The sequence below is a fragment of the Talpa europaea genome, assembly GCF_964194135.1.
Source record: "Talpa europaea genome assembly, chromosome: 5".
Lineage (NCBI taxonomy): Eukaryota > Metazoa > Chordata > Mammalia > Eulipotyphla > Talpidae > Talpa > Talpa europaea.
Genome location: NC_140071.1, coordinates 46,555,100 through 46,569,235, shown reverse-complemented (window position 1 = coordinate 46,569,235; position 14,136 = coordinate 46,555,100). Strand labels below are relative to the sequence as shown.

The 14,136-nt window shown below is 34.4% G+C and overlaps 1 protein-coding gene across 2 annotated transcripts in view; it reads left to right on the top strand.

The window, feature by feature from the left end:
- The window catches only part of SCAMP1 (secretory carrier membrane protein 1), a gene marked incomplete at both ends in the record, with an annotated part of 93,216 nt that extends 81,418 nt beyond the window's left edge, over nucleotides 1-11,798 (top strand). For both annotated transcript variants that reach the window (XM_084234263.1, XM_084234264.1), the window contains 2 exons: nucleotides 1,658-1,775; nucleotides 11,634-11,798. In XM_084234263.1, the coding sequence (XP_084090389.1) occupies nucleotides 1,658-1,775; nucleotides 11,634-11,798 (283 nt within the window). The remainder of the gene's footprint in view (nucleotides 1-1,657; nucleotides 1,776-11,633) is intronic.
- Between the last annotated feature and the right edge of the window lie 2,338 nt (nucleotides 11,799-14,136).

Here is a 14,136-nt window from a genome sequence, read left to right as displayed (position 1 = left end):
TTGGTTTTATTATTTTTTATTTTAGCCATTCTGACAGATGTGTAGTGATACCTCATAATGGTTTTGCATTTCCCTAGTGACTCATGTTAGATATCTTTTCATACACTTATTTGCCATCTTTGTATCCTCTTGGTGAAATGTCTTTTTATGTCTTTTCCACATTGTCTAGTTGAATTGTTTTGTTAATGTTTTAAGTCTGGTGGTCCACACTTAAGTCGGTGGAATTTGTTTTTGGGCTTGTTTTTTTTTTCTCTTTTTATTATAATTTTCTTATAGTGATGTAGTCCCCATAATTCTCTCGCCACCATATCAACTGTGAAGCATCACCATATTATGTTCTTCCTTCCCCTGTTTTAATCCCCTTTTGTTCCCTTCCTTTGCTGTATGCCTCAGACCTATGGTCAGCTTGCTGGTTTTAACTTTTTCTTGACCTTTTGTTTGATTTCTCTGTATTCCACATACAAGTTAGACCATCAGATATTTTTACTTTCTGGCTTTTAAAAAAATTTTTATATATATTTTTACATCATTTTTCATTTTTGCACAGTGTATGCATTTTCATCTTGGTTATTGTCCCCAGAGAGTTCCCACCCCGCTTATTTTGACCATAATCCCTCCAACTCCCCTCCCCACCCCCCTGCACAGTATGTCTCTGGTTTATAGTTGCTTGTTGATTTTGATTTTTACTTTATTATAATTAGTCTTTTTCCTGGTCCCTTATTCAGGTTTTCTAACTTCCTGCTATGAGTGAGACCATCTGATATTTTTCTTTTTCTTTCTGGCTTATTTCAATGAGCAAGATCCCTTCCAGCTCCATCCATGTTGCTGCAAATTGTATTATTTATCTTTTTTGATTGCTGAATAATATTTTGGCTAGCATAATCCCCTTCCATCTCCATCCAAGTTGCAGCAAATGGCATGAGTTTGTCCTTTTTGATCACTAGTGTTCCCTTATGTAAACATACCACATCTTTTTGATCTCTTTGTCTATTTGGGCGCATTTGGGTTACTTACATATTTTGGCTATTGTAAATAGTGCTACAACAAACTTAGGTGTGCAGGTTTCCTTTCAAATTAGTGTTTTTGTGTCCTTTAGTTATATTCTAGGGATGTAATTGCTGGATCATGACAGAGTTTGAATTTATGTCATTTATGAGCTGAGTGACCTTAGCTAATTTACTGAATCTGTCCAAAATTGGGTTTATAAAGAGCATCTTATTTCATGGGATTTTTTTGAAAATTAAATGAATTAATACATATAAAGAATATGAACCTTTGGCCTCCCTGATGGCGTAGGAGTTAAAGACATATCACTATCAAACTTTTGCCAGCGACCAGAGCATGAGTTCGATTCCCAGCCAGGGAACCAACCCACATGGCACAGCAGACCTCTCCTGTGTCACCCACTGCTCCTGTCAGCAGTGTATTTCAGTAGATCTGCCTGTTCTGCTACCCACTCTGTCTCTGGTGAATCCTCTCACCCCCCGTAACTCTGGCCTACACCCCAGTTCTTGTATGCATAAATAAATCTTCAAAAAAATAAAAAAATAAAGAATTTGAACATTGCTTGACTCATATTGCTGAGTATGTATTGTGTCATTTTTGCAAAAGTATGTGTTAACTTTACTTGCCTAATTATACTTTCATGCCTTCATAGCGGTTGGATTTCATCCCTTACTGGCCTCAACCGAAGTATTCCTGTTGGAATCATGATGATAATCATAGCAGCACTTTTCACAGCATCAGCAGTCATCTCACTAGTTATGTTTAAAAAGGTAAGTAAAATTTTGTCTGTAACTATAGTGAATTTGATGTTTAATTTTCATTTTCTCATGTTGCTCTTAATTCATTGTAATCTCAAGATATTTTTTTGTTCTTGTGCAAGTTGGCTGCCTGAAGGTTACTTTTTATAATTGAAAGTTATGCATAGGTAAATTTTAGAAAATTGCATTGCATTTTAACTTACTATAAAAGGTGTATTTTTTTTTTCTGAAATTCTGTTAACTGGTTTCTATTCTGATTTCTTTTTTGAGTATGAAAGCATATTAATCTGATTTTTTAAACAATTATTTAAAGAAGTACCTTTGGTTTACATCCTTGTTAATATTTTAATAGATAGTATAGGATTTCTCTCCTTAGCTGTGGTCACCGTAACTCCCACCATGAAAGCACCCATAGTTCTCCACCATGGGTGGCAGACTGAATGTCTCAAATCGTGGTCAACTTTCAAGGGTTGGTTTTAAAATTTGTCTTGTGTGACACTTTGGTTTCTCTATATTCCACATATAAATGACACTGTCGTGTACTTGTCTTTGTTCTTCTTGTTTATTTTGCTTAGCAAATCCCTTCCAGCTTCTTCCATGTTGCCACAAATGTCATGAGTTTATCTCTTGATTGATGAGTAGTATTCCATTATGTATTTGTACCTGTTTTGGGGCAATTAGGTTGATGTAGAGAAGTAAAACTATTGTTTGATATATGCATTTTATTTGTATTTACATTTAAACAAACTGAATTGTTTAAGCATATAAAGTTCAGGCTGACTATACTTTGTTAAGTAGGTGCCTGTAACAGTCAGTGTTCAATCAGAGAAATAGAACAGAATGAAGAGATTTATTGAAAGGCATTGACTTATTTGGTGTGGGAACTGGCTAGTTTAATCTGAAATCCATCCAGTAGGCCATCAGGAGTGGTTGGAGAGTCTTGAGTAGAAGCTGAAGCCCTTGTCCAGAGGTGGGATTTCTTCTTCAGAGAAATGTCAGTTCTGTTCTTCAACCCTTTTAGTGATTGGATCATTGGATCAGGCATACCCAGATCATTCATTCAGGATATTTCCCTACAGTCAACTGTTTGTAGATGCTAATCACATTTTCAAAATACCTCACAGCTAACACCTAGATTAGTGTTTGAATAAGTGGGAACTCTAACATAGTCATGTTGACAACATTAACCTGATAGTTAAAATATCATTCTTTGGAGAATATTTTCATTCCAGATGTATCACTGAGAATGCTTTATGACACTATAAATGTAACAAATTTTGAGTATAGTAGGAGGTCTTACTGTATATTGCAAGTTTCACTCATTTGTAAGACACTGTTTAGTAGCATGTGTTATGTGCCAGGCACTGCTCTGTGTGTGTGGTCTGGGACCTCACATTTTGGTGTGGAAGAGAAACAAATGAATGGTACCACAATCCCATGACTTAATGACTATTTATATAAGGCCAAGTTTTGGAGAGCATTTAAAGTATGGAGTTAAAGTATTTCCTCACTGAGAATCCTATTTGATGAATAGGCTTTTTCTAAGTTAAGTAAATAGCAAGAAGTAGGGATGCCACATTCATTTTAGTTACAGGAAATAATAGAGCAAATTCAGGGAAATAAAAGTGGCTCAAAATGGGTGGAGGAAAATTGGTACATGAGTTGGGCAGGGAGAAATGTGGGGTATTGGTTTGGAGGCTTGGGAAGATGAAGCTGAACACATAAATATTATTATATCCCGCAGGATCTTGTAAACTAGGAAATCTGTTAAGAAGTTTGTATCTTCTCCAAAGCATAGTGATGAGCCTTAAAAGAAGTTAAAGAGGAGAGTAACTGAATTGCTTTGACTTGAGCTTTAGAAAGACTATTTGGGGATAGGTTTGGGATTTTAAGGGTAGAGACATCATACTTGGAATAATTAATGGTGGGAGACAAATTAAGAAGCTTGCTAGTAATGATGGTAGACTGAATTAGGAAGTGTTAGTGCAAAGTAACCATAGGCAAAAAAAAAAAAAAAAAAAAGCAGGTAGTCATTGATTAGAATGAGTCTGGAAGTGAGGGACTAGGCAAGACTCATGGATGACACCCATACTTTCAAATGGTTGGTAATGCAGGAAGAATAGATTTGTTCTCCACAAATGTTTTCAACTTTGTGGAGAGTTCAAAATGTTGGTGGAGCATTGAAGTGCACACACTTTGTAGGGTTTTGGATTTTTAAGTTGGTAATGAAGGAAAGAGCATTAGGCTACATTATTAGACTTGGGAGGTATCAATTTCTTGATACCTAGAAAATAGGGCTGAAGAGGCAGGACCTAGAGTAGAACATACTTAAGAATCTGCAGAGAGAAGAATGTGGAGAGATTTTTAACAGAGATGGGAGGTTGGTCGGGGAGAAGGATATGTGGTACAGATGATAGGCTAAGAGTGGAGGAAGTGTTTATTCTGCAGCTGTAACAGTGCTGTGTGCAGCACTCCTAATTCCCTCAGGTATACAATATTCAAGAGCTAACCCATGAAAGGAAAAGTTTGAGAGTTGTGTTCCTTGAAGGTCGGGCATTCAAAAGAAGTATGAGTGCTTCCCAAATAAAATGAAAGTATTGATAAGGAAATTTACTATTTTGGTTGACCTTTTTTTTTTTTTAACACCTTACAGTTAGAGAAATTGCCAGTTATCTCTTTTTATGTGTTCGCTGACTGTTGGTACTATACAAGTACCCAAACTTCTCTGAATCTCATATTCTCTAGCTGTGAAATAAAGAATTTAGATGAAATGATTTTTTTGTATCATTTTATGAGGTATATAATAAGTTGGGGTAATATAAGCTAAAATATAATTTGAGCAAACTTTCATAATAATTGCAAGGATTTCTCAGCCATTATAGAAACTGAGATCCAGTAAAAAAAAAACATGTGATTTTTTCCTGCTTTATCTTGGTCAACAGTGGCTTTTTTATTTAAAAATAAAAAAATCCTTTGTAAAAAAAAAAAAAATCCTTTGGGGAGTTATGTAGCCTCAGTTTATAGCCAGTAGGGGTCAGGCTGTCCAGAAACTGGTAATACCCTCTAAAAATTAACTGTACACAATGTTTTGGCTCTAAAATTTTTTCATTAGATTTTTCTGTGTTTCCAGCCCCAGCTAAATGTACTTTGTGATGTATATTTCATTAGAAATGAATCCAATGTTGAGAATTTTGTTGGTATTCTGAAGTTGCATGATTGGCGTAGGTTAACATTGGTGTAAAAAGCGCCCAGTATGATCATGGTGGTATCTTTGTTTCCTTAATAGTGTCATTTTATAATCCAAATTTCAGATAATTGCCATGCAAGAATATATGCCTGTTGTACCTCTTAATAAATAAGGGACTAGTTAATCCTTATCCTCCAAAAATGGATTTCTTAAATTTTTGCTTAGAGTATTTCTAAATGGTAAGTGAAGGTCTTTCTGTTAAAAACTGTTTAGGCTGGGCCTCCCCTGGTGGCGCAGCGGTTGAGCGCTGGGCTGCAAGGCTGCCCGCAGCCTCTGCGGTGCTGGTTCGTTCCCCGGCCGCCAGCGAGGGTCCCACAAAAAAAAACAAAACAAAACAAAAAACACCAAAAATCTGTTTAGGCTAAGGGAGAGTGGTATTATAAATGGGTCAAGTAACAATAAACAAATGAGTCATAAAAATTTCCACTTTTAATTGATGTAAGAACTAGAATAACTTAATATGAGTCAAACAGATAAGACATAATTTGTATTGCTTGGGAATTTAGTTTGGAACGATTATTCTGTGAAAGTTAAAACTTAATAGACTCATATCCATATTAATAAAATGGTTATTCATAATCTTTTGCATTTCAAGAAGAATTTTAGGAAAAAGCTTTCATTTCTTTATGAAACAAATTTCTTAAAGTGTTTTAGAATAAGAGATTGCCTAAATGTTTGTTCTGAAAATATTTTGTCTGAGAGTATAGAATTTGGGTATATGATCCAGAGTAATGACAATTAAGTCACATTCATTAGTTAAATTAGTGTTTTAGAGTAAACTCTTTGTGAAGATGTCCTTTTAATATATAAAGTAATAGTCTTCTTAAATTAAAAAGTGTCTCATTGTGTTTGAAAACATTATTGTTCACTCCTTATTTTTTGCTTTAATTTGTTTCTGCTCCCAATTTTATTTTATCTGTTTCTGATAGTACTAAGCTACCTACTTAGAAGATCCCAAGCCTGTGTTGATAGAACTAAATTACTGTAAATTTTCTTAACCTAGACATCTTTAAATGATAAATTTGAATTATTTTATATATTTATAATATTGTACATAGTTTCATCTGAATCATCTATATTTTTTTTTTGAGAGTTCAGCGATGATTTCTTAATGTTTAGTTTTCTCATAACACACGAGTTGTATATATTAAATATGTACAGTATTAGCATACAAATCATGCCACAAATAAAGTGGTTTAAAGAAAAGAGAGAACCCCATAAAGACATGTATTGCCTATCATCTCTGCCTGCAACAAGGGTACATGTCATTGGCACTGTTATGGGCAATCTATCAAGACAGTCAAATGACAGTTTACTGGATTATACAGTGATCTATATGGAATGAATACATTCAAACCCATTATGTCATTTGAAAATGAAAGAATAAGAAAGAGAGGACATGTACACTTATCTCTGCAATGTATGAGTGAAGGTAAAAAAAACAAACACTTGTCCAACTTTTCTGAAGATTTGGCCTATTTCTAATTTCAAACTCCTAACAAAGAACCTGACAACTCAGACTTTTAATAAGTGTCAATTAAAATTTGAATAATAGTTAAAATAGGTAAATATATTAATGCATGAGGTGTTTAGTGAATCATATTTTTAATGGCTTTATTGAGTTAGAATCATGTCGTATATTTAAAATATACAGTTCACTGGTTTTTGTATCTTACATTATTAATTTTAAATAAATTTGGCAATATATATAACACAAAATTTGCCATTTAAGTAATTTTTAAGTTTACATTTCAGTGGCATTAATTGCATTCAAGTTGTATAGCCATCACCACTATTTCCCAAACTTTTTCATTATCCCTAACAGAAACTCTGCAGTCATTAAGCAATAACTCTCCCCCTACTTCCATAGCCTGAGATCTATTTTTCACTCAGTGAAATTTTTTATTGTAGATTGTGAAATCATAAATATTTTTCTTTTGTGTCTGGCTTAACTCACCTCACATAATGTTTTCAAGATTCATCCATGTTGTAGCATATGTCAGAATTTCATTCTTCTTTATAACTGAATCATATTCAACTATATGTATATACTACATTGTTATTAATCTGTTGATGGAGGGCCTCCCCGGTGGCGCAGCGGTTGAGCGCTGGGTTGCGAAGCTGCCCGCAGCCTCTGCAGCGCTGGTTCGATCCCCGGCTGCTCCCCGGCACCGGAGCAGGGTCCCACATGGCGCGCAGACCTCTCCTGCCGCCGGCTGCTCCACTCAGCAGTGTACTTCGTCCCTCTGCCTGCTCTGCTCCCCATTCTGGCTCTGGTGAATTCTCTCACCCTCCCATGCTTCTGACTGTACCCAGTGCTTGTATTAATAAATAAATAAATTAATTAATTAAAAAACCAAAAAACTATAATCTGTTAATGGAAAATTGGTTTGTTTTTTTTTTCCACTTTGGATAGTGTGAATAATGCTGCTATAATGTTGGCATATAAAAATCTGTTGTCTCTCTACTATCAATTCTTTTGGGCATATACCTAGGAATATTATTGCTAGGTGATGATATGGTAAGTCTATGTTTAGTTTTTTAAGAACCACCAGTATTTTGCTATCAGCAATATTGTGCCCACTCGCAATGTATGAGGGTTCTAATTTCTTCACACCCTTGCCATCACTGGTTATTTTCCATTTTTCTGATTAGAAACATCCATCCTAGTAGATGTGAAATAGCATGTTCATTTTGAAAACATATATCCTCTGAGGGAATTGTAAACTAAGTATATTACTTTGTAATACAGGTACATTCTAATATGAACAATATTGTACTTATACTTTTTTTTGACAATGAGGATACTTTTGGACCATTTGTTAATCCCTAGCAAATAAAAAATAAGTAATTATTTGGTGGCTTCTACTACAAGTTACTATGCTGTGTCTTTTAGAGGTGTAACAGTGAGTAGAAATTAGCTCTTGCCTTCAAGGGACTAAAAGCATGTGTCTGAGACATGTAGGTAAACCCTACAAAAGCAGCAGCACAATATACATTCCCTAAAAGATATATAAAGTATTGCAGGTGCTCCAAACAGGGGAAAAGATGTTTAGGCAGAAAGATGATAGGGCAGTATTTGATATAGAACTGTAAGGATGAGTGAGATTTTAATAATGTGGAAGTAGAGTGGTAATCAGTGGGTTACAGAGGGTCTCACCCACTTCTGTGGGTTTATAGAGGGCTTCTAGGAATTGTCAATTGAAAAAAATTAAGCTTAGAGACCCATGCTTTTTTTTTTGTTTTGTTTTTTAAATACAAGCACTGGGTACAGTCAGAAGCGTGGAAGGGTGAGAGAATTCACCAGAGCGGGGAGCAGAGCAGGCAGAAGGACCGAAGTACACTGCTGAGGGGAGCAGCGGGTGGCAGGAGAGGTCTGCGTGCCTTGTGGGACCCTCCTCCGGTGGCTGGGGAACAGCTGGGGATTGAACCGGTGCTACAGAGGCTGCGGGCAGCTTCGCAACCCAGTGCTCAACCGCTGCGCCACCGGGGAGGCCTGACCCATGCTTTTTTAAAAGTCAAAGTAATAATAAAAATTTATATTAAACTCATTTGTTTTTACATTCCCAGCTTTTATAAATGGTTAAAGTAACTTTGGTATGATAGGGATCTTATGTTAATGAAAGTATGATTTCTTGAAATATGGTATTCTACAAACTTAAACGGAAACATATGTTTGGATTCTTCATTTAATAAAGTACCATAGTTATTTACTTTCCACAGTATATACTTTTTTGTGTGTCACATACCACCACAGTGTAAACTGAGACATTTTTGAAGATACATGAAGGAAGTAGGAATTCCTTTCTAGAGTTATATCTATATTCTGGCAGTGACACTTCAGGAAATATTTAAAAATTAAAAGTTTTGCTAGTCTAACACATTTACATAATTCTCATTCTATCTGACAGGTAGATAGGACAACACATATTCTTGTTTTATGGGAGATAGCTTTGAGGTTTTAAGTGGGGGTCAGCCAGCTAGAAAGTAGTAGACTCAGTAGATAGCAAATCTAGTGACCTTTATATGGTACTGCTAGAACTAAGTATTTAGGTTAATGCAATCCACATAAGTAGAAGAGGTAGCTAGTATTTTTTTTTTTAAAGTTCTATTATCTTGAAATGAAATCCCATGATTTCATAAGGAATTGACGTTAACCAGGATACTACTCTTGAACATAGAAGGGGAATGATAATAATTTGGAGATGTTGATCCCTGTAATTAACCTGTCATTTTGCTGGTACACCAAAGAAAGAAATTGTACTTTTCATATGTATATAATGGATTTAATACAGTATTTCAGCATTGCCCACTGAATACATTTGTACTCTTTTCCCTCTAGGTGGCTCTCTGGGTCTATATATAGATGCAGACTGTTGAGGAATGTGTGCTGTTTCTACCTTTTTACCTCTTTGCTCTGTGGGGCTATGAATTACATTTTAAGTAATTAGACTAGGAAGCCCATGAGTACATAGCATGAGCAGTCAATTTAATACAAAATTAAAAAAAATAACAGCAAATTAGAACAAATGTAACTTGCTAGAACACATGTAACTTAAAGGGAAGGGGTCAAAAATCCAGACAAGTGAACCTGTGCACACATTGCAATGGGAGTGGATTTCGTATATAAAGAATGTGTGTTAGATTTCTATATTCTTCATTTTTAAGGCTCTAATCATGTGTGCTCATTGTGAGATAAATTTCTTGAAAATAAGAGTAGTGATTTTTCTGTATTTCTAATTTTCTATAGGAAAAAAAACTATTAAAGAATACAATACTTCAGTAGTTTCATAGTGCTATGGAGCGAAGAAAAAAGAATTTTAGGGCTTACTAGTATACGTATTTATCAGTACTCCTTTTCTCCCTAAGCATTTCACACTTGATCCATGGTTATATGACATTTCCTTTCCCTGTCTTGGTATTTTTATCTTTTACCATGGCAGCTCTTTATTCCTTAACAAATTTTATTTCTTTGGCATCTCTGGTTTTTGGATTTTCCTATTTCTCTCCTAGTTATTCCTTGCTTGTGGGTAACTCTTAAGTATTGGTGTCTTAATAGGCTTTGGTCCTTGGCTTTCTACTCTTTCTACTTTGTGTTCTCCAAGGATAGTTTATTTATGTCGGCATATTAGCTCCATTTATCTGCCAGTGGTTTCCAAGTTCATGTCTCTAGCTTATTCTTCTATTGAGCTCTAAGCCAAATATTCATCTGCTTGCCAAGAGTAGAGATTCAGTGAACAATTATAGATGAATGTTTAGATTTTAACTCATTCATTTCCCTTCCTCCTAAACCAATCTATTCTTTCCATCTTTTTGAAATGATTTCCTAGTATCAACGCTTGACTTGAGAATCTGACTCATTCTACTTTTCATTACTCCACAATTACCATTTCCTATCCAGGTTTGAGAAAAGGATTGACTTGTGTGCACTGCTTCTCATCCTCAAGCCACTTTGATTACATTGCAATCAGTATTCTAATTTAGACCTAACCACATTGCAGTGGAATTAAAAGTATGCTTTTCTGTCTCTTCCTCTCTCCTCCTGAGTTTGTAGACATAGAATAAAAATTTGTCCTAATTTGTTATTTTTTTCCTCAAATTTTTATTAAATTGAGTGACTGATGTTATGTATTGATGGCTCCATAGTTTGTGCATCTTAAATTGTAATCTAATAGAAGAGGTTTTTTTGAGTCCTGCTTGTTTAAAAAAAAGTCACAAAATTTGAGTAATTAATTTGTACGGAGAGAAAATCCCATAAGTGTTTCTTCATAAATTCTTTAGGAGTTGACCATACACAAAAAATTAAATGATATGAAGAGTGGATAGCAGAAGTATGTTTAAGGACATAAATAGTGCTTGATATAATAAATGATACCGATTATAATAGGGTCCTTGGCTTATATATAGCAAACATAGATAATAGGGTATTATTCTCTTTGAATTACCTAGGTTAGTAAATTAATGTATTAAAGTCAGATTGTCTGTTTTTAGGTTTATAGCATTCCTTTTATAATGCTGAAATATCCTAATTAACCAGTTAGGTACAGAGGAAAATTTAGCTTTTTGTAGTTGGTTAAGTGATGGTCTTTAAATTATTTTTGGTTTGGGCTTCCCCTGGTGGCACAGCAGTTGAGCACTGGGCTGCAAAGCTGCCCGCAGCCTCTGCAGTGCCGGTTCAATCCCCGGCCACCAGCAAGGGTCCCACATGGCATGACAGACCTCTCCTGCCGTGCTCACTGCTCCCCTTAGCGGTGTGTTTCATTGGTCTGCCTGTTCTATTCCCCGCTCTGGCTCTCGTGAATCCTCTCACCCTCCCGTGCTTCTGACTGTACTCAGCACTTGTATAAATAAATAAATAAATCTTTAAAAAAAATAAATGATTTTTGGTTTGACATAGGTATAATTATGTCTTCTCAACTGGAAATAAAAAGGAAAAACCTGTTTTATAATATTTAAATACAATATTGTGTGCTAGTATGGTGGCTAATGTTCTTGATCTTAGAATTACTAGGAATAGTCCTTTTATTTCAGTAATGTTGGAGTGTTGAGATTAATTGAAGAGCTGCTGGAAATGAATGTATAGATTGCCACTTACCTTCTTCAACTCTCTTATGTCCCCTTAGGTACATGGACTATATCGCACAACAGGTGCTAGTTTTGAGAAGGCCCAACAAGAGTTTGCAACAGGTGTGATGTCAAACAAAACTGTCCAGACTGCAGCTGCAAATGCAGCTTCAACTGCAGCAACTAGTGCAGCTCAGAATGCTTTCAAGGGTAACCAAATTTAGAAAATCTTCAAGTAATACACTGTTACCTTTTGACTATATGTTTCTCTCCAGTTACTGTATTCTATAAATATTTTTATGTTCAAAACACACAATACACACAGCATGTATATTTCCTATTCACTTGTGCATGGGCTAAAACCAGAAAAAATTCCTTGTCTTATTTACCTAACAGTTTCTTAATATTTCAGTGCCCCTTGCAGAAAAAAAATTACATGCTAAATAAATATTCTCCATATTTTTTGGGGGATGATTGTTTATCAGATTATTTCAGTGTTGGTACACTGATATTCATATGGTACTTATGATTAAAAATGCTTTTAGTACTAGCTGCAGTCATTCTTTCAAGAATATTAGACTTAAGGGTTACACGTGGGAGCAGTAACATGATGCTTCATTCCTTTTTCCCTATTTATACTGAAAGAAATAGGCTATCAGAGACTTACAGATTTTTAAATTGGCTCGCTTTTTAGCAGTTCAGTCACCAGTGAAGCCTGTGTGCATTTCGTAGTAGATAATGTAAATTTTATCTTCTTTCTATTTTCTTTTTAGAGTGGTTGATATTTTGATATCAATCTCTGATCTTGCACGTTTCTTAAAATTAGTATTTTGGGTTCTGCACTGCTTATAGCTGTAGTATTGGGGAGTTGTTTATAGAATCCTAGAAATGATTTTCTGTAATAGTTACTTTTAAATAAAATTTTATTGGGTTACAATAGAATGTAATATGCAGTGCATTATCCAAAAGAAAAAGTAGTAAATCAATGGAATAGAATGTAGTGATGATACCTGTTTTTTAATTTTTCAGTATTCACATCATAGTAAAATGTTACTGTATGGAAACTTTGGTATATTCTTGTGGCTACTCTTTTTAATTGAATTTGAGATTGTGTTTGGCAGCTCTTTTATTAGAGTGTATGTAATTTTTAACAGAGGTATTAAAGTTTAGCCTAACTCCTTCTCCAAAAAGAACATACAGTGTTTAAGGGATTTTTCTTTATCTCTCATCTTTAGTGGCATTAAAAATAGACTCTGGCATTTGACATAACTTGAATCCCTAATGCATCTCAGTCTTTCAATTTTTAAGACAGGCTGAATACATTAAAATTTTTCAGCAATAGCAAAATAAAACATTTAACTTGAACCAAACAAGAAAATACAAATAGAGTTGAATGCACTCACCTCATTTTCGTTATACATTGAATTTGTTACTATGTAGCACAGGAATTCATTCTTATAGTGTATTTGGGTTGAAACTTTGAATCATTTTTAATACTAACTAAAATAATGAAAGACTTTTGTAAAGTCATGCTACTGTGTTTTGGGATGTTTATCTAATTTAAGATTGCAGATAGGTAGTGATTTATTCAATTTGATTTTAAAAAGGGATAATCTGTTGCAATACATTATTTGAGACTCAAATCCTTAAAAAAATCAGATGGGCATAAATGGTTAAAATCACTGTCATTCTTCTTAAATCAAGAGTTTAAGTGCTAGGGGTGATATGGTGACTCCTCACTATTTTGAATGAAGCTTTATGTGATACTAGGTAATGTAGATCCATCCTGATGGTGTTTACATTTGATTTATTTGGTACTTTATTGAGGTAAGATATTTGGAAGATATTGAAAGATATTTGGAAGATACTTACTTGGAAGATATTTCTTTTTTTATATTCTGAAGAAAATAGGATCCAGAGTATGAATTTAAAACTTTTTATGACTATTTCTGGTCCATGATAAGATCCACTTACTTCCTCAACCAGTTAAGACAGTTCATGTTTTACAGAGTCTATAATCTTACTGAAAGTCTGTTGATCATTGTGCTTTACTGAGTGTAGATTTTACAGATATTCAGAACATTTACCACAAAGTACAAAAATAATTACATGCCCACCATTAATTTATTTCTTGTCTTTTTTTCTCTAAACTACAAATAAAATACCTATCAGAGACTTAAAAAGTACTGAAATATTTTTCTTTCTAATAAGATCATTTCCTTTTACTTATAAAAAGATAGCATTGTTAAATAGCAAAGAATAATTTCACCAGTGATACCTTCTTTGCATATGTCGATGGGGAAACGTTTTAAAATGCAGTTATTTGGGTTAATACAAGTTTATGAGAGTTTTATTTTCTGGGTATTAACTACAAAATAATGCTTTTTAAAAAACAGATGCATTAAAACAATGGCAGTGCTTACAGTTTGATTATCTTTACTTCTCTAATAACAATAATCAGTAAATAGTCACATTTTTTTTCAGCAAAAAATTGGCATGTTCCTTTTTTTTTTTTTAAATAGTAAAATTACCCAGTATCACAGCCATAAGGTGGTTTTCACA